This window comes from Buteo buteo, chromosome 6, assembly GCF_964188355.1.
Source record: "Buteo buteo chromosome 6, bButBut1.hap1.1, whole genome shotgun sequence".
In the NCBI taxonomy this organism is placed as follows: Eukaryota; Metazoa; Chordata; class Aves; order Accipitriformes; family Accipitridae; genus Buteo; species Buteo buteo.
In genome coordinates, this window is record NC_134176.1 from 41,609,195 (window position 1) to 41,634,080 (window position 24,886).

Below are 24,886 nucleotides of genomic sequence, written 5' to 3' on the forward strand. Positions count from 1 at the left end.
TGGTGCTGCCAAAGCACAGGTATGAATTTTAGGATTAGAGAAAGTAAAAGTGGATATCAGTAGTTGCAATATTCTGTTAAGTATTTCCTAGTTTGTGAGGGTTGCAACTGCCTCAGGATATCCCTCGGTGTGTGGTTGTTTAACCCTTACGGTGGAGGATAACTATTTTACTTTGGAATTAGTCTACAATAATACGTTTCACCCATCTCCTCCTTTCCACTAATCGCTGTGGTGTTTAAAAAAAAAAAAAAATCTTCATGTGGCACAGAACAAGTGCATAATTTGTGCTTTTGAAATCTGTGGGAGGTGGAGCTATGAGTCAATCTATACAGCTCTTCTTCCCTGCCTCAGTCGCTTGGACAATAGTGTGGTCCAGGAGCACCTGCCAGCTGTGAGACATACAGACTGGACCATTATAGTGTTGCCTTTTATGAAACAGCGATACTAATGGGATCGTCAGCCTATTCGCCTTTGGTAAGAGCAAATCAGCAGTGGGGCAGGAGGATCTGTGTGGCTATCTGGTTGAGATTTATCAAAAGCAAGTGCTTGGGGGATTTTGATCCTTAAATGTCAAATGAGTCTGCAGTGGGCAGGTTTATTAGTAAGAGCAGCAGATAAATGATCTTGGTGAGATGGAGACATACATATCCCATCGTGAAGAGGAGAAATGGTAGGACCCCCTGCTATCACTGTGGTGAATATGAGTAGAAACTGAAAACTAGGAATCGTTGACTGCTGGGTTTCATCACTGGCCCCTCTCTTGGCTCCTTGTCCCCAGGATTGGTTCGTCCGAGCAAACCCACGCAGGAAGATTGAAATCAAGAGGAAGAATCATGAAAGGCCGCACAGCACTGAAGATGAGGTACTGTACAGAGGGCAGCTTCTTGGCTGCAGGGAGAGGGCTGCGGGATATGAACAATGGCCATGCTGCCTGCAGTCTTCTCTCAGCCTTTCCCATCTGTCCCTAAGCTTAACTGTTATTGTGAGAGGTGATACTTTTAACGGTTAGTTAAGGGAATATTTGTTTCTTCTGTGAGTGTGCTCTCTAGAGTGGAAAACATTCACTATGACTTAGGGGTTGGGAAGGTGATGAACTTGTGGTTTAGATGCTGGGCAAGGAACTGGGAGAGCTGGATTTTAGTCTTGATTTTACTGTGACATCACTATATGATGGTAGTCATACCTCATAACACCCAAGGCTCAATCTTCAAATTGTTTTTCCTTTGCTTTATGGAGGCAGATCAACAGATGAAATGGATTATTCAGTGTCTGCCACTTTAAATAATTCTGAACACTAATTTTTATGAAATTGAACTGGTAAAAGGTGTTGGAAGGTACTGAATGTGGTACATACTGGATATGTAACAAATTATTCCCTGTTCTGAGTAATGGCTGGTTGAAGCGATGTTAAATGATAACTTTCAAAAAAATTAAAAATTGTATCGTATGGTTTTTTTCCCCCTGAGTTTCCTGAATCTGCTCCCTAGCTGTATTCAGTGCAGAAGCATGAGGCTAACTCTTTGCTAGATCTGGGAGAGCAGCAAACTCACTACCTGCTAGCACTATGGAATAATAATTGGTTTTGTGTCTGCATATTTTCTTAGTACTTCAGTCATCTCATGAATAAGTTTTTTCCAAACTCCTGAATATGGCTGGGATTAAAGCTGAGGATGAAAAATTAATCCTTTGGGATGAAAAGTTGAACTTTTAGCAATTCAGATCATCTACTTCTGTCATTCTCTCTGTTTCCAGAAACATTGCTGCCAAAAATTCTGCTGAGGTTGATGGGTTTCTTCCAAACCTGCTGGTTTTGTTCAAATGGCACTTTCTGAGAGAAAACTATTGCATTGAGAATTTTACCAGTGAGCTGTAAATAGCATCTAGTCTGGTGATTTACTACTTTCTAGATGGTTAATCTGCTCCTTTCAGGACACTGGGGTATCAAAATAAGAGGTACACAAAGAGGTCCTAAGGAGACAGTTTCTCAGAAATCATGATGCCTTGAAGATTTAATTGCTCCTTTCAGTTTAATTAATGGAGCTACTGCTTCTGTATGTAGTATTTTACTTTTGATGTTCTTCAAGACTGTCTTGTTTTTCCTGTAACCAAGTATAGGGTTGTGTGTAGCTGTGATGGGGAGTGGAGAGAGAAAATCAGAAATGGAGAGGGTTGTGGAGCCTTCAAGCTGTTCCCCTGTAGAGCCCTATGCTATGGGATGTCTATATATTGCTGTACCTCAGTGCTTCTCCTTGGTAAATCAGTCAGGTCAGCCTAGTGTTTTTCCATGTGAACATATTTTAAAAATTATTATGCGAAAGTCCTGAATAAGCCAGGGCATTCTGAATCAACTATTTGTGCTCTTCGGGGTTTTTGTTTGTTTGTTTGTTTGTTTTTTGTGTATGTGCGTTTATAAGCAATTACAACTTTTATTCTTGCTTCTTTATGTTTAATTGCATAATCTAACACACTGGCAATTTTACTCTTATCCTGTCAAATCTGTAATTTGATTTGTGTTTGCAACTTTCCATTTTCTTGCATTGTTCAGTGATTTGTGCTTTATTCAGTTCTGGTTTTCCTCTAGCTCCTGGTTTATGTACGTATATCAGTTCTGCAGTTGTGGTAATGTGGTTTCATTTTGATTAATGTAGACCCTAGCTATGGATGACAGGTTATCTTTACTCAGTGTCACACAGAGAAAAAAAAAAAAATACAGCTGCCTCTGCCTTATGTCAAGTTTGCACTGAAATGCTAGAGCTGCCTTACGGGCAGCTGCACCTATGTGTGAAATGGAAGAATGCTTACCCCAAGCCTCTGATTTCAGACTTTCTCCTGCTGGTATAACTGAAGAGCTCTGGAGTCCCATACTGGGCTGTTTGCTTCTAGAACCATTCTCTTCTTCTTTTAGTAATTTATATCCTTTTAAGGTCAGGTATTTTGATATGGTGGAGGATGCTATGATGTTATGTATCCCACAGCCAGATTGGCCAGTAGCAGTGATATCTTGACTGGGGCATTATAAAATGGAGGGTATCTGTCCTGTACTGCAGTAACGTTACGTGGCAGATGGGCAGCAGTACCTGCCGGAGGAAGGAGGGCATCGCATGGTCCCCATGCTGGCACACCAGGAACTGCTGTGCTGTAATCTGTTGCACTCAGACTGAAATTTGAGGAGCAAACTCTGTAGTTTGAAGGTAGCTGGATTTTACAGGGGCAATTATGTAATGACTTTTTGTGTGAAAACTCTTGTGATATTTCTTACTACGCCGTGAATCAAAACTTAACCTCCAAACCCTAAATTTTTAGAAAACTTAATCTTAAGCACAGCTGGTTAGTAAATATAGCTGGAATCTGACATTACACGGTGTCAAATGACAAGAAAGAATTTCTTCTGAGAAATTGTCTCAAATAATTAAAATGGAAACATATTCACTGCATTAATGAGAGAATGGCCTTTGCTATGCTATCGGATAGGCTGTCTTAGTTATAGCTGAGTTATTTGCTAATAATTAAGGTATTTTTCTCATTGTTCTGCAGCCAGAAGTGCCTCAGTTGTGCTGGCTTACTGTAAAAATCATAAGCATGAGAAATCTCCGCAAAGCAGATCTGTGTAAGTATCACTGGTGGCATCTTTATAGGCTAACAAGGAAATCACTGTCACCTGAATTTAGTGCTCTTCTACACCTGTTGCTTGGATTACAGTAATGTGTCAGGTTTTTTGGCTGAAGAAGTTGTATCTATTTTCACTTTTGTTCAGACTCAATTAAAATAATTTAGAAAACAGTTAACAACAGAAATGAAATAGAATAGAAATTCTATGTTGGGAAAGAAGGTATCAGTCCCTTCACTGGCTGCTCTGTGGTATTTCCCTTTCTGCTAACTCTTCATTGCCCCTTTATCCCATTTCCCTTCTGAAAGGGGGCACCTTTATGAAGGATGCAGGAAAAATCAGTAGTTGTGTTAGGTGCTGCTGTGTTTCTGTTTTCATTGCTATATCACTGTGGATGACTTGTGCATTACAATTAGAAACAGGTCAAAAAATCCCCCAAACTAAATTCTTCATTTTTTGAAAAAGCGAAGTTTCAGGAAGTGAAGTCATACATGAATTTGCTTGGAGCTTCACAAATATTTGAAAGTAGAAGTAAAAAACCAGAAGAGCTGGCATACTTCAGCACTGTTGAAATTAAATATTTTGGCTGTTGTTATCAAATAGAATTAGTGGTTTAAAACTGACCTTTGTTTGGAATTGACATAAATGTAGATAGAAAAGTTAAATAACTCTAAACTCCGAATGTTTTCCTTTGGGTGTAATAAATATTTAGGACTCCTCAGATGTTAATCTTTTTTCCCCTGACTGGGCAAAAGAAATAATAAAAAAGTACTGCTATACTAATTACGCATCTTTTTGTTAACACAGTGAGCCAAACGGATTGCTATGTCAAGCTGTGGCTGCCAACAGCTTCATGTCAGGAAGCCCGGACAAGAACTGTACGCAACTGCAGAAACCCTGTCTGGAATGAAACTTTCCACTTCATGATACAAAGTGAAGTAAAGGTAGAATCTGCAGCTGTGGTAGTGAGCAGACACTTTCTAAAGGGAACATCCTCACCTGCTGTGTGCAGACTCTTTAGAGAGCCTTGAGGCTCATGTAGGGGCTTGAACTGGGGTATGCTGAGGAATAGGATGGTAACAGAAAGCTAGCGAAAGTGTCAAGAGACACCATGAGAGATGCTGTTTCCTACCAGCAAGTAAATATGCAAGCCTTGGTATGGATTCTCTGGTGCCCTGACTGGTCTCTGTCATCTTCTAAGCACTAGAACCCTGTGAATTGGATGGGAGGTTTTATAAACCATTTAGAGGATTAGTTACATTTTCTTACATGCAACTGTGAAGGCATTTTTGCTGTATGTTGCCGTGAGCTTGTAATACCTGCTTTATACCGTAACAGAGATGCAGTTTATAAGTTATAAAAGGTACCATAACTTAATACTGGTTTTGAAAAATTAAAAATGTCTTTTAATACTAACTATTCCATCATTGAACAGGCATATTTTCAAAAGCCTAATAGGCTATAAGAAAGCAAACTACATTTGACATACAGACTTATAACAGAACCATGCCTATCCCATGCTTTGAATAAGTGTAAACTCAGAGGATTGTGGATCATCTGGAATAAAGTTGAATGCTTCTTTCTGTCCCAGAAAAGTTGTAAAAAACTGTTAAAATGTTTGTAGAGTTAGCAGAAATAGATTAGCAGTCAGTGCAAGTGATGCACAATCTAGATATGGGGGGTCAGCTTCCCTATGTCTTAATAATGCTGCATCTTCTCATGCTGCCATGGGTGATCTGAGTCCTGAGGAATTGCAAGGGCAGTCACTACAACTTAAATCTTGTTAAAAGAGTTTGTTAATATGCTTTATCTTCCATTTGTAAAGGGCTAAGCGTTTGCTCTCTACTATTATTTTCTGCTGATATGCCAGAATTTCTCAAGGTAGTAATTTTGAATCCATAAAAGATCTGATGAACAGCATGTGTAATCTCTACCCTGCCCAGTGCATGTTACTATCATGCATGTCACTTATGCTGCCTTTCTTTTGAACTCTTGTTCATTGCCAAATCTGGTGATTTACCTCTTCTGGGGTTAGTCCTTGACTTCGCAATCTGAGCTACAGGAGCTGTGAACTGAGCTCCACACTCCACAGCTGCAGGAGTCTGTCCACATTGAACAATGCAAGGGCTGCATGCTGACTCTTGCTAGACCTTTCTTTTGGCCTCAGTAGTCCCAGAATATGCCATTTATATGCATCTCTGCCTTTCTCCTCAGAACATCCTGGAGCTGACAGTCTGTGATGAGGATATTTTTACACCAGATGACCAGCTTTTGACTGTTCGCTTTGATGTTGCTAAAATCCAACTTGGAGAAAAAGTTCACCTGAATTTTCTGTTGAATCCAGAGGTGAGAAATGAAAAGATGAGTGAAATTAAGAGGATAGATAAAATACTCTTGGTCAGAATTTTGTCCCAAGTTACTACTTATATTAAACGTTAGAGTTGTTCTCTCACACAAAGGCTTTGTTAAAAGGACCTTATTAAAGCACAGAGTTAAATGCTTAGGGTTTAGGAGGGATAACAGTCTCCCTTCTTGTTGTGATTGCAATCACATGCAAAATGGCTTTCCTGTTCTGAATTTTTTTTTATATTTCAAAATGTCTTGTGAAAAAAAAAAGAGCAAGAGTCAAAGATGAAGAAACTGATGGTTAGACATCTTCTTGCTGTTGTAGGAGACTAACCAAGCAGGGATGGGAATAAAACTGGCCCCTTTTCTGGGCATCTGCCCTGACCCTTTGGCCAGTAGCTCACTAGAGGTACCTCCTGTCAGCTTCACCAGTGGTTTTGTCCTGTGCTTTCAGGCAGTATGCTTGGTAAATGATTATATATTCTCATGAAAATATCTCAGATTTTTTCCCACCTTCTGATAAACAACAATTATTTATTTATTTATTTATTTGTTTATTTATTTTTAAATTCTCAGCAAGTCTGTTTATGATCTTTTTTTACAGGGTTACAAAGATCTTTTAGGGTGGCTGAGCCAGCACAGAGTGGATAGGGCTTGATGAATGAGAATCTCCTCAATATTTTATTCTTTTCTTCTAGGTCAGTGTGTGACCTAGGAGTTTTATTTGCTGCATATGTCTCAAAAGAATGCCCCTTTTACAAGGGCATGTAGTGATATGACAGGGGATAATGGCTTTAAATCTACCCTCTTTCAGTTTAGATTAGATGTAAGGAAGTAGTTCTTCACTGTGAGGGCAGTGAGGCACTGGAACAGGTTGCCCAGAGAAGGTGTGGATGCCCCATCCCTGGCAGTGTTCAAGGCCAGGTTGGATGGGACTTTGAGCAACCTGGTCTAGTGGAAGGTGTCCCTGCCCATGGCAGGGGGGTTGGAACTAGATGATGTTTAAGGTCCCTTCCAACCCAAACCATTCTATGATTCTATGAATATTGTGTTTGGTTGTATTAAAGAGGGGATAAAGAGTTTCTTCTGAAATGTTTGGTTGGTGAACTTGCTGAGAAGACAGGTGGAGAAATCACACCCATCTTTTAAGAGAGCAAAATACGTACTCAGATTACTTTCTGCAAAATGTAACACCACCTCTGCTTGGAGGCTGTGTAGTAATGAGACTTCTGCTAAGGGCCTGAGTTTACAATTCCTAGGAATGGTGTGTGCTCTGTTTATTTCTAGACTGCTGTGTCAGGCTGTCCAGAAAACACTCTTTCCTGTTTTTTTTTTTATTACTGTTGCTTTGGAGAGTGTTTATTAACTATTTTTCTGGAAAGCTGATCCTTACTAAGGATTTCAGTATACCTGCTCCAGCTGGCTATGGCCTTCCTTAGAAAAAGCCTCATGTAACTGAGATCATTTGAGGTGTGATTCAAGCTGTGAGTTTGCTCTGAGGCATGTGCAGAGTTCACGTAACCGTTGGCTTAGCAAGGTGGAAGTTAGGGAGATAAGACAAAGTGAGCTGTGTCTCAGGAATGTCTTGGTCAAGCTGTCCTTATTTAGATCACGACTCCTACTCAGGTGCCCATGAGGCATCACAGATTATGGTCTGTACATGGATTTTTAGAACACTTAGGGTTAGGTTTGTTTTTTTTTTTTTAAAAAAGTGACTTATTAATGGAACATGCTGGGCAACCTTAATAATAGGCAGTACAGCCACCTCTGCCCATAATGATTTCTTTCATCTACCAAGATATTTCAAAAAGAGGGCTGAGGAGGCTGGATGGGTAATGTCAGAGCATCACAGTTGCTTCCTGCTGTGCCTCTTGCTCATGGTATGATCTAACAAGTCTTCCCATTGCTTTGCTCCAGGTTTTTCACCCACAAAAATGTGAATGGGATTTACTAGAAATATAATTTGTGTGAGTGTGTGTACAACAGCAAAAGAAGGATGGGAATGTAAGGCAGGCACAATTAGTCAGAGGTTACAAGCCAGGGTCTCCTGAACATTATTTCTGCTGTTCTTTGGATAAAGTTGGAACAGTCAGTGAGTGAGTTTGGATAGTACAGACTGGTCACAATCTGGTGCTTGATAAAGTCTGTCTTGCATCTCTGTAAGGCAACTGCTTTCTAAAGTCCATCCCTCAGCCTTCTGTTACAAACTGTTGCAATCACCCTGATTCACATGAAACGCGTAGGCTTTGGGAGAAATAAACAAGCAGAACCGTGTGCTGCTGAGTTAACATGCCACAGATCCAGCCCTCAGAGAAGCCACCTGAGCTGTCCTTTTTACTGCCATGAACTAGTATATACAAAAATACTCTTTTCACCTTTACTGCAGTGATGATTTTACCTTGGCAGCTATATTATCAGACCTGGCACGGTTTTCACACTCTCTTTGCATAGTTAAAGTATGCTGTACAGCCAGACAGAAGAGATATTTGGCAGTAAAAGTTAGTTCTTCTGAATATGAATGAAAAATTTTACCATCACTTGTCAGAAGGAGATTTATATCTTCCACTAATTAGTGTTTTCCTCCCTGTGGTGATATAGAAGATCTCTCTGATATATGTTTTTGTGTGGTATTTCCTGGATTGGCTGTGTCCCACACAGGCTGATCCAGCAAATGGCTGCAGTAACATTATTCAGTCCCTCTTATGTTGTTGGTGTGTTACTCTTTTCTGTTGCTGTTTCCTGCTCTTATGCTCTTCCCCCCCTTTTCATCTTGATTTGGCCCTTGTGAGCTCTTTCCCTCATTCCCCTTCGCAGCTTCAGTCTTTCCTCTTCTCTCTTCTTCCCTTCACCCTGGCAATTTTCATTTTCCAAGTTGGCCTCTTCTCCCACAATTTTTTTAATGTTTAGTCACCATACTCTGCAGATTCTTTTTTTTAACCCAGACATGCTCACCACCTAGGTCCATTTATTGTCAAGTATGGTCTCCTGCATCATTCACCTGTTATACCTTCCTTCCTTGGCATTGATTGACCCATGTCTCATCCTACTAATAAATGAATAACAGGACCTTTACCCTCTATTCCATGATACTTGCTCTCCTCTTCCCCTTGGGGGACAGTTGGTTTGTAAACAGTAGAGCGGTGGAGAGACTTGAAATGAAAGGGCAGCCAAAGAAGGCTCCATCCATTTACATTATGATGCAGAGGGTGTGGGAATAGCAAAACCTTGAAAACCTTGCAAGGGAGGGTTATACAAAATCATCAGAGCTCTATCAAAGGAAAAAGTTTATGCGTTCATTTTCCTTAAATGAAAAATAAATCTTGCTTTCAGAATCAGGAAGAACTAGAAGTGGAATTTCTACTGGAAAACATGTGAGTAAAGCCTAAATGTTATAGAATTTGTCATCAGAAAACTTTGCATTTTAGAGAGAGTGGTAATGCAGCACTGGGGAAGTGGCTCCATGAATCTGTGCCTAGACATCCCATCTCAGCAGCTTCCCCATGGTTGCTTTTCTCTCCTGAATCCGGTGAAATCCCTTCTTGAGTGACAGTCTCAATTACTATTTATAGCTGAGGGTGGGTGTTTATTTTGTAATTCAGCCTAAGGAGAGATGATGCTCATCAAGGAAGGTAAGAAAGAGGGAGTGTCGCTAAGAACTATGGGACTGCGACCTGGCAGTGAGCATGAGACAGAGGTGAAAGAAGTGCTGATGGCACTTGGCAGCTAGAAAAACTGAGCTCAGAGAACTGTTTTCATTTAAAAGATTATTGCTCATATACCCACTCTTAAATAAACCTCTTTCCTTTTCAGTCCAGGTGTATCTGAGAACATCATTACTAATGGCGTACTAGTGGTAATTGTTTCATTTATTTATGCTTATGTTCTTATGTAGGGCAGAACTGAAGGATGTAGTTGGAAAAACTATGCCTTTAGGCATAGCTTTTACTCTTTTTCAGACGAGACACAGGTGTGGTTGTAAAGTTTTGAACTTGGCCATGCTTGTAGTGCATTCTATGTTGGGAGAGGCTTGGACCAGCACTCTGCCACAGTGCCAGTGAGCTGCTCACTGATGAAATGGCAGTAAATAAAGAAACTTGGGAAGGGACTGAATCCAGTGTCACTGCAGAGTTTATTACTGAATGTCTACCTTGGAGCCGAAGGCTCTTTTCGCACACATGCCTGAAGTACTGTGCTGCTACTTCCTCCTATGCAGCACTCTCTTGGGAAGTTTCAGCTTCATCCCAGAGGTATTGAAGTAGAGGCCCGTTTGTCCAGTTGTTTTGCAGAGTTGTATCCTTCAGCTCACTCTTCTGTAGACAAAAGTTAAAGCATGGCCTAGATGGGGAGAAAAATTTCTTGTGTTAACTGTTGGGGATTGAATGGTATTTAAATGTAATGGGACAGATCCCCAGCTATCTTAGCTCCCTTGACCACAGTATTGCTTGCATGATTTATACAAGAGAATCAGCCTCTGTAATTTCTTCACATTCACAGGACATCATGGCCAAGCCTGGTGTTTCTACAGGGCCCCTAGATCTTCAGGGAGGATCCTGAACTGTTTCTGTGACCAGTGATTTTATTGCTTATCTCTTCCAGTCTCGTGAAGTTTCCTGTTTGGAAGTACATGTGAATGAAACAAAAATGAAGAGATCTTACACAAGTGAGGTTACTGATATAAATCGTTTGTCACTGCTTTTTGTGCTATGGGAGAAGCAGCTGAATTTAGATAAATATTTGGTCTGCTTTAGTCTCTATTTGTATCAGGGCTGCCTGGGGACTGATTGAGGTGTTTCCTGAATTACCTACTTGCTAATAGTGAGAATCCTCTGGAGGTGGTGTGACTGTGTAGCTTAAGGGAAACTGTGGAGGTGGCTGGGAGACTCAGAAACATCACTGCAGTGTGATGAACTGGAATTCCTGTGATGAGAACAGAAAATAAAAGAGGGGAGACACAACTATCGGGGGTGGAAGGACTACGGTGGAAACTCAGGGGGTGTGAACGCTGCTTGTGGCATCCACTGGTCTAACATGCTCTCCATTGCTTGGCAGGGGAGAGGTTGCAATGCTGCACCAGCCTTTTGCTGCTTATTCGGTGGCCCTTGTTCACACTGATTATGGGGGAGGAAAAACATTGTGGCCCAGATTAATGTTGACTGCACTAAGGCTGAAACTTTACTTGAGGCTTTTTTATTTGTTATTTTTCAGGGCTAGATGCAGTTAACATTTTACTGTGGTTTATTTCTTGTTCTTAGGGAGAGATTTCACGTTCACAATGAAAGGATCCTATGAAGAAACCCAGGATGTTTCCAAAGGTCCTGGCTGCAGACAGGGAAGCAGTGAAACCACCATGTTCCATTACATCAAGCACAGTCAACCCAGACTGCACATGATGCTGCCAAAGGAGTGTTTTTTCTGTGGTGTATGTTTTGCTTATGGACGGTGATAATAGCTAAAGTAACTTTTGGGAGAAGCATGATGAATTAGCTGTACTCTGGTAGGTTTGTACTTATGGGTTGTAAATAATTTTCTCCTTATAACAATTTTTTTCCCGCTTTAATTCAGCATGGCTCATCTAGGAGGGAATTGGATGTAACTAGTCCTCTGGCTGTGCCTCTTCATTCTCTGGACTTGGGAAAGAAAGTGACAGTGATGAGAGTGAGTAACCTTTGGCAGCATTTGGAATTATTTCAGCAAGTGTAAGCTGTATCTATGTGACACCTGGTCTGTTATTAATTTGGTTATTAAATGTGTACTAGCTGAGTTTATGTATGTTCAGCTCTGCATACACTTGAAAGTATAACTATTATTCAGGGAAAAAGTAGCATATTCAGAATTGCTGATTGCTTTAAAAGTACTTTAAAAGCAGGATCTTAGTGAAGATTCTGTGCAGAAGGCCTGAGAAGAGACCAAAGATTTATCATTAGACTATGTATCTGAATAATTGTTAATACCGTAAAACTTGCTTTTGCAAACTTTAAATTCTATCTAAAATTCATGGTGTTTTCATTCTTGATTCTCAGGGTGAATCGTATGAGGTGTCTGTGAAGGAAGCAGATGGGTAAATCTTTTATTTCTTTTGAATGATTACTTTGGCCATCTTCTATCCTTTCATAGCATCATCTTTAGATGAAAGCAAGCTACAGCTTAAACTAGCTCATTTTGAAACAAGGAATAAAGATTGTAATTGGTTAAAGAAGACTAAAATATGGGGAAAGGTTAATACTATGATGCATGCTTTTAAATTGCTTGGTAAGAGTTCAGCATAGAATAGGTGGTACGTAGTCATGTGGTATAACCAGTCACAGTGTTTTTCCTAATGTGGATGCTTCTTAATTTTGATATTAAGCATCCCTCTGTCTTTTAACCTTTATCTGTAACACACACATGCTTATGTGTAACATTTCTAACGTGTTTCTAACACCATTATGCATCTACCAGTCCTCTGAAGGTCGTTTTTCAATGAAACAAGTGGAAAGTAATTCATTGGCTGGCTTGCAGTGATTTTTCCGAAGGGCAACATTACCCCCTACTGATTAGTTAGCTACATTGCAAGCACTAACTGCAGACAGAGATAAATCAGAGGTTTTTACTGAACATTCATTATAAGTCACAGAAGGGATGAAATAACCTTTTGGCTGAAAACCCCCTGAAACAGTAGCCCTGTGAAAATAGAAGTTCCAGAATTAATGATGCACATGGTGTTCATAATCATGTACAGATATGAAGGGATACGCTTGAGACATTTTCTGACTCAAGTATTTACAGCACAAGCTCTTAGTAGAGATAAGCCTAACATGGTATTAGGGTAAGTTTGCCTAAAGCATGTTAAGTTTAAGTAACTGCTTAGGCCCCTCTGCTCTTCAGGAAACACATACGTAGCAAGAGAATGTGAAGAGGTGTCCAAATTTCAGAGCTTTATGTGAAACAGCTTGAATTCAGTTATGTTCCTCGTTTTTCATCAGCAGAGAATTTGATTCATTTAACATCCTCATGATTGTGTGAAATAATTCAGGACATGATTCTGGTCTAAAATCTCCACAGCAAGGCAAAACTACAGGGCCTGTGATATCCATTTACCTGCTTTCATTTGCATAGGGGAACCTTCATGTGCATGGAAGTAGCCTTTCTTTAAACTGGTTTATTGTTGTTGCTGATTTTGCTTGATGACTCAGGCTGTAGCTCTAGAAATGGCTTACAGGTAACATGTTCTGTTCTTATGCTCTAGTTGCAAGAATTTAGATTTGCGTTTGGGGTTTGATCTATGTGCAGAGGAGCATGATTTCATCTGTAAAAGGAAGAAGGTGGTTGCTGCTGCTCTGAAAAATGTTCTTCATTTAGATGAAGACCTGCAGGTGGATGAGGTATGTGGGGACAGCATCTTGGGAACTTGAAATATTCTGTACCACTTTGAATGAAGTGGATGTGATGTACTTGCATGACTACCCATAGAGATCCTCCACATCTTCTAGACCAAAATGTATAGGCCATCATATACACTTAAGACCATATCCAAGATTTTTTGGCACAGAGGAAAGAGGAAGTGTGAGGAGGTCAGTTATAGCTCCTTTATTCTCTGCTAACCTCCATCCTCACTCAGGGGCACCCAAAGAACGTATTTATTGAGATGAACATGTGTATAACTGTCATGGTTTAACCCCAGCCAGCAACTAAGCACCACGCAGCCGCTCACTCACTCCCCCACACCCAGTGGGATGGGGGAGAAAATAGGGAAAAAGAAGTAAAACTCGTGGGTTGAGATAAGAATGGTTTAATAGAACAGAAAAGAAGAAACTAATAATGATAATGATAACACTAATAAAATGACAACAGCAATAATAAAAGGATTGGAATGTACAAACGATGCACAGTGCAATTGCTCACCACCCATCGATTGTCACCCAGCTAGTCTCCGAGCGGCAATCCCCAGCCCCCTCTTCCCCCAGTTTCTATACTAGATGTGGCATCACATGGCATGGAATACCCCGTTGGCCAGTTTGGGTCAGCTGCCCGGGGTGTGGCCTGTGCCAACTTCTTGTGCCCCTCCAGCTTTCTCGCTGGCTGGGCATGAGAAGCTGAAAAATCCTTGAATTTAGTCTAAACACTACTTAGCAACAACTGAAAACATCAGCGTTATCAACATTCTTCTCATACTGAACTCAAAACATAGCACTGTACCAGCTACTAGGAAGACAATTAACTCTATCCCAGCTGAAACCAGGACAATAACCAAACTTGGTGAAGTTCGGTTGCTTGGACTGAGACCGTTTCTCCTCAGTTTGGCACCCCTCCCCTTCTCTGCTGCTACACAGGGCTCACAGAGGAAGGCTGCAGCTCTCCCTTAGCACACTGGTACAGCAGCATCTGTCTTGTATGTTTTTCGCTGTGTTACCTCTTGCTTTCTCCTCTCCTGGGGATCCCTGGACTCAGAGGTAGCTGCTCTGTTACTGGAGGACAGTAATCTGTTATGGGGCTGTGGTGCTCGGAGCAAGAGTCAGGGAGGGACTCTTCTGCAACTGGGAGAATGTGCCTGTGTAGGATTTCCTCCACTGCTCTCTTCAGCTCCCAGAACAGCATTTTTTAACTAAGTCAAAGTGCTCATGAACTTAAATAACAAGTAGAATAAGACTTGTTATTAAATGAGAATAAAGGGTTATTGAGTCACATTAAAATACAAAAAAACCAAAACCCCCAAGTAGATGATAAAATACAATGAAGACAAGACTAAAGGTCATGGCAAGATACGTTCCTAAAACTGAATAAATATGTTGTCTCAGTTTTGGTAAGTGCTACCTATGGGACAAAGGGAGGATGGCTAGCAGAATTGCTGCATCCTTGAGGAAAGTAAGACCAAATTACATATAGCATTTATGTCAGGGTAGGGGGAGGTAATCTGGGTAACAAAGAGGAAGTTAAAATAAATCTATAAAGCTTGGCACCATCTGCCTGGAGAATAGCAAATGTTGTATATAAACTTAGAGGAAGAAAAAATTATGCAGGCAGCTTTTGCTCTGCTCCTCTGCCCTCAGTTATACTCAGGATTTTAAAATGTGTTTTGAGGGAAAGATGTGAGGAAAAAGGAAAAATGGGAAACATACAGAAAAGACTTTACAAATCTGAAAATAGATTATGCCATACAAGAGCCATACTTACAGCTTCTGATTTACCAAAGCATCACTGATGAGGAAGATGCTTTCAGCATATGCTAAGTCCAACCAAAGTTTACACAACTCAGACACACACCTAAGCGCTGCCATGAAGAGGGTGAATTGAATCCAAACCTACCTGAATCAGGGTGTTGCTATTACTTTTTCTGCATGCCCATCACTTCCCTATTTCATCTGGTGATGAACGAATCTGTGCCTTTGTGTGTTGAGCAGGTGCCAGTGGTGGCAGTCGTGACCACCGCAGGGGGCGTGCGGTCCATGACGGCTATGTGTGGCAGTCTTCTGGCTCTCCAGGAGTTAGGTGTTTTGGACTGTGTCTCATACATCAGTGGTTTATCTGCCACAACATGGTAAGGAGAGCTGGGCTTGTGCTTGCTGTTTTTGTTAGCAGGGTGATAACCTGGTGAAGCATAGTGCCTTGCTGGTGAATTTTACTCAGTGTGATGCTGGGGCTTGGCTTCCCTCTGGTGCTCACCCATTTCATGGGACTGCTCAGTGCTGTAGCCCTTATTTCTTCTAGCTACAAGAAACAAATTGAGTGAGAACTACTGTATTTCTATAATTGCACTGGAGTATTTACAGAAACTAAAAGAAAAGTGCACAACTCAGGACGGTTTACCTGTATCTCCTTGCAGTTCAGTGTAGGTGACAAACCCACCTGCAGCTGTTCTGTGGCTCGGATACACGCCTTTCTGCCATGCCATACAGTATGAGTTCTCCTGGGGGCTGCACTTGTTTCTGTCACAAACTCGGTGCCTGATGCAGAGAATGGGTGGGAAAAGTGATTATTTTTTGATGAAAATTCTGTATGACTCAGCTCCATCTCTCCTTTCCCAGTTACCTGACAGAAAAGATTCCTATGTTAAGATGGGGGGTAGAGGTGTCTTCGTGTTTCAGTTTGAAAGAAAAGTGGTTATTTATGGCAATGAACAAGGGACTGAATAGGGCCTGGTAGGCCAAAAAGCTGGCATTTTCTTGGGAATGTGAGAAATGCGGATTGCTTCCCGGGGGAGAAGTAAACTTTTTGATTGCCAGTGCAGACAAATGAGATGTTAATCATGAGTCAGAGAAGATGCTGCAGACGTGCAAGAGAAGCAATGTAGCTGGAGACCTGGGGTCTTGAATCTTTGAAAGGATGCAGACCTGATACCCGAGCATGCTTGAGAGCGATGAGAAAAAGAAAAGTAGGAAAATACTGTTTTCCCTTCCTTTATGTATCTCTTGGGTTATCTAGTTGCATGTAACACTTCAGAAATCCTCTTGTAATATTTGTCTGGCTCCACTCTTAAATGGATCTGAAAAGGAGAATTCAAAAGAAAAGCCCTGCGAAACAGGGAGTGTCATGCACACAATGTTGACTGCCTTGCATGACTAGCAGGGGTCTAGGGCTTTATAGTTTTTTGCCTCTGGAGGGCTGCTTTAAAATGATCCATGAGACAGAGCTAGAACAAGTGGGGTGGGGGATGAGAAGGGATGACTGGAATCTGCCTGAATTTTGGGAACTGAAATCTCAAGCAGACTGGCCTTGTGTATGCCAAGAGTCTGAGGTGACCCGCCTGCTGCATGCCCAAGGAGGGGAGCTCTTGCACTTGTCCAGGGCAATGTTTGCTGCTGAACTCTGGCTTGACATTTCACACCGTGTCTGAAACAGCTGAGGGAACTGGCCTCAGACAGAAGCTGTGGCTTGAACCTGGACAATCAAAGGCTAATTGTAGTAAAACTGTGTTAAGTTATGGCTGTTGCTTTATTACTCTTGATTCTGAGAAGAAACAAGCTAGGATGATTTTGAATGTATCGCTACAGCAAAAATATCATTTTATAGTCTAAATTCTGCCTGGGCTTTGAACTGCTCTTCCAAGGTAAATGTTGGAGGGTAAGAGCCTTGTGTATCCTGAAACAAAACGCTTATGTGAGGTATAAGCCCATGAATTGTCATGTACCCAGTGATGAACCACAGTATGTTTCTTTTTACCAGGACCATGGCAAAGTTATATGAAGATGCAAATTGGTCACAGAATGATCTCAGAGGGCCAATTGGTGATATCAGGGAACATGTGATCAAGAGCAAGCTGCACTGTTTCTCGTTGGATCATATGAAATACTATGAAAAGGAGCTTTGTGAAAGAAAGCAAGAGGGGCACAAGCTGTCCTTTACAGATTTATGGGGACTCTTCATTGACTGTATGCTACATCATCAGGTATTGTATATCTATCCCTTATTCTAAAGGATTTCTAACTTTTCATGTCTAAAGTTCTGGATTCAGTTATAGGAAAGACCCTCAAAAATTCTGAGGGATCTTTCTTTGGCTTTTTAGAAGAAAAATTACACAGCCTAAAATGCAAGCATATAGGGGAAATTTCTGGGCATTTAAAAAGTCAAAGTGTTAATGAAACTGATTTTCCATCTTCAATTTCAGATCAAATGAGCTTTCTAGTAACACGCAGAGGAGAGGTGGCTCTGACAGAGCTAAGTTCAGGCGTAGGAATATATAGCCAGTAAACAAAGCTGTATTGAATGAAGTGGGCTCTGGTTGGCTTTTATCTGCAGCGCTTCCAAGGTAGCTAAATATCTTTATCTTTCCTTAAAGCAAGTCATATCCTGGTGACTGCACAGACAAGTTTCTCACATTTCTGCTCTATCCGCCATTCCAAAATCCCTGGAAGCATCAGTCATAATGCTTTGGCGAAGTTTGATAACAGATAATGCACGAACACATTTGTGTGGTCAAACAACTGAAGTACACAGAACAAAAATCTGCTGGGGTTTAGGAGCTGTTTCATTGATAGTCCATGCTTAGATAGTGTTTTAAGTCCATGCATCACGTTCCTCTTTTACAATGACTTCTGTTCTTTATAAACAGGAAAGTACTCACAAACTCTCTGATCAGCAACTGGCAGTAAATCAGGGGCAGAATCCACTGCCCATATACCTGTCCCTCAATGTCAAGGATGACTTTAGCACTCTGGATTTTAAAGGTAATGATTATTATACACACTTTTATAAATCTAAGGAGTTTCCTTTTAATGCTGGGTGAATGCCAAAAGCTTTTACCCTATGTCCAAGCTAATCAATCTTTTAAATAATTTCTTATTTCCCTGTCTTCGCACCTGGATTCTGACTTGGATAAAAAACATGCATCCTAATACTATGGTAGGGAGATACCTGTGCAAAGACACTGCCCTGTGAGGGGCAGAGATGCCTTTTGCTGACAGCCTTGAGAGCCATCACCACTGCTCTTTCTCACTCTCATCCCCACCTACTCCTCATAGCCTCTTTCAGCTGCTGGGGTTCCTGCCCAGGCACCAGTAGTCCAAGAGAGTTGTGAAGAGCTGGGGGAGGAGGGCAAGGATGGGAGGAGAAGGGAAGATGTGGAGGGGGCTGAGAGGGGAAGGAAGCTCCCAGCAGCCAGAGAGGGATCTGAGGAGGGGCAGTGCTCTGTGCCCTGATCAGTGATGCTGATCACTAACTATTTCCATGGTGTTTTCTGGCCCTAACGAAGCAGGAGGTCCTGCAAGTGAACACGATCATCTGCACAGTCTGCAGTCCCAGTGTGTTCAGCCAAGGTTTGGGTGGGTTTTGGTCAGAGTTTTTTTACCTTCACAAGGCAGTGATTATCAGAGTCTGAGAATGAATGGTAGCTGGTGTCATTGCTGACTCAGAAGAACTAAAACCACCACATCTTATGTAGGGCCTTAGCAGTCAGTGGACTTTCAGCCCCAGTTTTTTCTTCCTAGTACAGAAATGGACCTGAACCCCAAGCTGGATGGATTTTCACAGTGTTAGTGGAGGAAGTAAATTTAGCTTTTGCATTCACCAATCTAACATGCAATGCATTGAAGGGCACCTGTTTGTTTCAAAACGTGGTGATTTGAACTGCCTGTCACCAACATACTGAAGCTCCAGGCCTTGTTCTTCCAGCATTGGATTCTCTAAGCTGTTACTTTTACATGTGTTCAGGTGGCTGCAATAAGTCCTTCTTGATGCCTTATTTGCAGAGTGGGTGGAGTTCACACCTTATGAGGTGGGTTTCCTGAAATATGGGGCCTTTGTTCGTTCAGAGGATTTTGGTAGTGAGTTCTTCATGGGTCACCTGATGAAGAAGGTCCCAGAGTCCCGCATCTGCTTCTTGGAAGGTGATTTACTATCTCAGAAAAACATCATCTTTATAACCACATAGTTGACTACACAGACCTGGCATATAATAACTACTGGTCTGCAAGGAGCAATACCAGTACACCAGATAATGTATCTGATGCAGTCATTTTAAATCTCAAATGAACCGGCCAAAAGTAACAAAAGAGGAAGCAAATTCTTGAGACAAATGCAGTTAAATTGCTGAACTTCTTAGGTTAGATCAAAACAGAGCACACACATTAGAACTGATCTTTTGAAGTATTAAAATCACAGTCTGACTTGTTTAAACAGCCAAGTTTCTAAAATGGCCTAGTCATAAGCCAGACATGATGTGGAATGGCATGGCATTTGATATTCATACTAAAATTTGTAATATTTCATAACTAGAACAGTGCTAATTTAAACAACCACAGAGACCGAATCCAGAGGTTGTCACAGCTGTGCTCTAAAAAGTCAAAGTAGTATTAAGTGTGGCTTTTTTTTTTTTTTTTTTAAACTTTCAAGGCACATGGAGTAATATATTTTCCCAGAATTTTATGGATGCTGTCTACCTCTCGGGTCATTCAGAGGACTTCTGGCACAGATGGACCCGAGGCACTGAGCATGACATTGGTTAGTTATTTGGGTTACTTTTTACTTGCATTTGCATTGTCTTCACACTTCTCTGAAATGTGAAACCTGACATTTGGTAAAGGGTTTGGTTTTGTGTCCTGTTTCTGGGTTAGGGGACACCAGGCCTTTGGGAATGAAGGAAAAACAGGAGAGAAACTGTTGTGCTGGAAAACAGGAAAAAACATTGGGCTGCTCACTGTGCAACATCCCTGGGGAGTTTTGTTAGTCACAAGAGGGTTATCATGAGTCCTTTGGGGAAGGAGAGGCCAGATGGGGAACAACATGATGATGCTGTGGCTCTGAAACCCACCTCTGCCTAGAACAGTCTGTATGTCAGTGTGTGCACTCCATCACAAATGGGGCCATGGTGGTTTGGCTGCCCAGCCCCTATTTCTTTGTTATTATTAGTATCAGAGAAACACTCTAAACAAAGGCAGACACATACCCTCTTCTCATTCTTCCTACAGAGGAACACCCTGCTCTGCCCAAGAAGCCTCATGAACAGACAACTTGCTTATCCATTCCCAAAGGTTGTCTTTCAAATACTCTTCGAGAAATGATGACTGGACGGCCAGTGGTTTCAACTTACCATAATTTCCTCAAGGGCTTGCAGCTACATAACAAGTATTTAGAGAATGAGAGCTTCTGCATGTGGAAAGGTAATAGTAAATTATTTTAGATGCATCTTTGAAGGTGATTTGAATGCCGATACTTGCCAAGGACAAGTATTTGATAAGCTTTAGCACAAAGGCAAATTTTGATTAAAATTATTTTATTAATATGTCTGTGGAATGCGTTTTGCTGAGCCCCAGATGATGTACTGCTGGTCTTGTTTCTGTCTTGGAGAAGCCACAGCAGGCTTGCTTGAATTCTGTTCTTCCTACAGAAAAATGACTTACAGCTTTGACTGAAGCTAAATAGCCACAAATTTACACCAGTTGAAAAAGCAGCTTAATGTATCACTTTGGATGAGGCTGAGTCTCAGAACTGTTCTCTCTTACTGATCTCAGAGTTGAGCTATAGATGCTAAAACTGTGTCAAAGACAAATATTTAAATGTGGGCTTTGTGTCAAAGGCTAATGTAAGTGTGGGCTGTCCTTTCTTTCCTTGTTATGCTGATTTGGAAAAAAAAGGACTTGCTCCTGCAGTAATTAATTGATAATATAAGTTTTTGACTTTCAGACACAGTGCTGGATTCTTCTCCCAGTCAGCTGAATGAAATGGGTGACTACCTCAAGCTGGTAGATACAGCTTTCTTCATCAACACCAGCTGCCCGCCCATTCTGAGGCCAGAGAGGAAAGTGGATGTCATTTTGCATTTAAATTACAGCGGAGGATCACAGACTCTGGTGATGTTTTGAAGTAGTGATTCTTTATCTGTATGAGTCCAGCAGCTGAATTACCACATTTCTCTTTTTTTCAGAAAAATGGTCTGGTTTTATTAAGTTAAATGATCATATCAGTGATACTATTTAACTGTAATGTCACTGTCTTTATCCGGGGTATTTTCAGTAGCTTTCTGGAACACACACGTGGACACAGACATATGGAAGATAACCTGTTCTGTGTATCTGTGCAGATTTGTCATTGTGGTACCAAGTTCCTCAATAGTTAGTTAAATAACTTCTACAAGATAATTAGTTAATACAAAATTTGCTATTTTTGAATGAAAATTTGGTATTTTTCTTTTTTGTTTGACTCTTGGTGTTTGCATAAGTTTCAGTCAAGTTTTTGTTTTTCTGTGTTTGAAGAAACATTAAGGAGTGTATATGATTGAAATTAATGTAATTTATTTGCAGGAGGACATGAGGACATTGATTGTTAGGTGCATTGAATGCAAACACTCAAGAACCTGTGACGTGAGATACCATATGTAATCAAAATTTTCTGATCCAAATCCTCTACTATGCCCACTAAATCACAAAAATGATCTGTATTTCATATAAATTTCAGAAAACAGTAATCTTGCTTTAAAAATGTACAGTGTTAGCAAATCAACCAAATTTCTGTTACCGAGGGTATATTAAAATCAAGAGGGTATGCTTGTTCCAGTGCACAGTTAGCCTCATTTGTAAACATATAAATCAATCACAGATTGTCCAGCGCAGTAAAATATCAATTATAGGGCTGGGTAGCCTTTTTTCAACCTCTGTTTGTGTTGCAACGCTCCTTTTTGTTGAACCAGCCACTGGACCTATTCTCAGAGTACTGTTCGGAGCATGGGATCCCATTCCCAAGCACAGACCTGAGCCAGGAAGACCGGGAACATCTGAAGGAATGCTATGTGTTTGAGGACAGCTTAGAGGCACCAATCTTGGCCTATTTCCCACTGGTGTGTGATACCTTCCAAAAATACAAGACACCGAGTAAGTTAACAGCATTAATCAATCATTTTTTTTGAGGTTGTCACATCCAGTTATTCATTGAATTTGTTCCTCTTCTAAAACAAGAGACTGGCAAGCTTGTCAGTTGGCTCAGTTATCGTGTTCCCAGTCCTGTTGTGATGGATATAGTGTTGGCCAACTAATCATGGATTGAACTGAAGAGTTTCAAAATTAAAAGCATGAATAGCTGTAGCTTGAGGCAAAACCCCTTATCTGACATCTGGGACAGTTTGTGTTCCTTTGATAATAAAGGACTGGAGGCATCTACTAAGTTATATCCACTGGTAGCTAACACTGTCACTTGCAGTCTTGTAATGAGATACTATGTTTATTTTGTTAAAAAAGGTAGAATCCTCTTGTTAATTTGTTTACATGAAAAAACAATGAGACTAGAAAGTGCTGAAAACATACAATGAAGCAAAGGACTTGCCAGGGTAACAAGCTGCTTTGATATCTGTCACTTTTTAAAAAGTTGCCAGATTATTTTCTTTAGTTCAGCAATAGAATAAATAGTGATTTGTTTGTTTCACCAAAAAAACTACCTAGCAAATTAATTTTCAGTTTACAAATAGTTTTGCCTGCTTCAGCTCCAGTTTTCTTGCTTTCCTCAAAAACTGACCAAAAATCCATGTACCGGTTTACTGGAAAAGATCTCATGTAGTTCATAATATTATTTGTTCTGCTGCATATGCTTAAAATCTCAGCCACCTGAGGGGGAGAATTCCCAACACAGACGCTTCCTGGTGTCATTTTCTACCAGTTGGTAGATAAGAAGCTGTCAGCTCAGCACCCAATGGAAAAGTTAAAAATACAAAACTCCAAATCTGCAGAAGTGAAATATTCTGATGGAAAACTTTAATTTAGAGAGGAAAGCATTTTGCATGGAAAAGTTGTTCTGCCAGTCAATTCTGGATCAGCTGTGACTGTACTCAAGCAGGGAAGTAGCGGATTTTATTAGTGCAGCAGATGTAGTATCTATACAGTAATTAAATCTTGAACCATTTTCCTGAGAGAATTCAGTTTCTTGTGGCCGTTACTGTGCATTTTGCATTGCTGGTAGGAGTCTTCCACCTCAGTAACATTGCTGTGTTGAACTTCGCTATCTTCTTACTTCAGATGTGGAACGCAGTCCCACAGAGATGGAGCAGGGAAGAGTAGATGTGTCCAACTGTACTGCTCCCTATGGCACTGGTCTGCTTACATATACTGAAGAGGATTTCAACAAGTTGCTGAACCTGTGCAGATACAACATCCTGAATAATAAATGTTTAATTCTTCAGGCTTTGCGAACTGCAGTGGAACGAAAGAAGCGATTTAAAAACTGTTCTTCACCTCAGTCATCTAAACTCTCTTAAAATATATTTTGATGAATCTCATCAGAAGGAGATATACAAATGTTTTGGTAATGGACTAACAAATATTCAGGGAACATGAATCCATACAGAATGAACATCCACGTTAGCTTGTTAAAGAACATTATGTATTTTATTCAGTACTGTCTGTGAGGGCTGATGCTGGTTCTGGCATTTAAGTCATTGTCAAATCATGATTACTTTTAAAAATTCTCTTCACTGTTTTAGGGAATGGAAAAGCAGTTGTAGAGCTATAGGGTCTTATTTGGATATACAGTCATATAAGAATGAGATTTCAACCTCATAAAAGTCTGTGCCAGATTTGGATGCAAACCTTGGTGCTATGTGGTGTTTGAACCAGAGGCCAAAGCAAAAACCAAGCAAAGCCTTGCCTTGTTCACTGAGTCTACATTTTTGATTGCCTACACAAGAGTGATCAACATACAACACCCTGATTTTTCTGCCAACTGTCTAATAAAAATCATCTGGCAGCATCTTTTTTTGCTGAACTTCTCTCTGAACTATTGCCTACCAAGTAGATTTTGAAGCTGAGGATAACAGCTAAGGTTTCAAATCCTACACTTAATGGGTTTGAAAAAACAGTTTTAACAACCTAGCCTTTGGCCATAACCATGTCCTCATTTATTAATCTGCTGCAAGCTCACAGATATTTGTGGTGGCAACAAAATTTATGATACCAACTCCTCTGACTGCTGCAACGTGTAGCTGCTGCTACAGTTTTATTCCCACTGCCATCCAAAACACAGGCAAGAGTGTTCACGAGATTTTCATACTCGTTTTAGATAAATGCTTGTTTAAGAAAATATATTTAACTGGTCATTCTTAGATCTTATTTTCTCCTGTATATATTAATATACATACGGTGTAATAGCTACCTTTCAAATACTAAGTACCCATGCATAATCTTATTAAAAATAAAAGTCTCATAGATGCAATCATTGAAGTATGGGTTTTTTTATTAAGTTCTGTGGACTCAGCTCAGCTAGTGAGTTGATCTGGGAAAAAGTGCTTCTGATACAGAGACATCAAATATTGAGGGAACAAAGGCATCCTCTGAGGAAGGAGGAAAGAAAAGCTGCCACTTCAACAGTGGAAGATGAAGAATGGAAGGAAGCTCTGCTTTTAAGAGCGCAGATGACTGGGATGATGATGATAAGCTTACAAGTCCAAATACTGACATTTGCAAACACCAAGGTGTTTATTCAGTAACACAGAGTGCAGCACTTGGCTAGCACTGTATATGTGCCTATATTCTCATCAGTCTT

General features: G+C 40.6%; 1 protein-coding gene across 1 annotated transcript; it reads left to right on the plus strand.

Moving 5' to 3' along the window:
• Nucleotides 1-447: 447 nt before the first annotated feature.
• On the plus strand, nucleotides 448-24,019 carry LOC142032241 (cytosolic phospholipase A2 epsilon-like). Its single transcript, XM_075030659.1, has 21 exons — nucleotides 448-474; nucleotides 779-862; nucleotides 3,535-3,607; nucleotides 4,415-4,551; nucleotides 5,822-5,953; nucleotides 9,284-9,324; nucleotides 9,764-9,806; nucleotides 10,550-10,613; nucleotides 11,206-11,372; nucleotides 11,516-11,608; nucleotides 11,974-12,011; nucleotides 13,179-13,314; nucleotides 15,331-15,467; nucleotides 17,093-17,315; nucleotides 17,979-18,093; nucleotides 19,114-19,251; nucleotides 19,757-19,864; nucleotides 20,332-20,523; nucleotides 21,047-21,213; nucleotides 22,050-22,230; nucleotides 23,365-24,019. The coding sequence occupies exons 1-21, from the start codon at nucleotides 448-450 to the stop codon at nucleotides 23,601-23,603; spliced, it is 2,535 nt and encodes an 844-aa protein (XP_074886760.1). The 3' UTR covers nucleotides 23,604-24,019.
• Nucleotides 24,020-24,886: the final 867 nt, after the last annotated feature.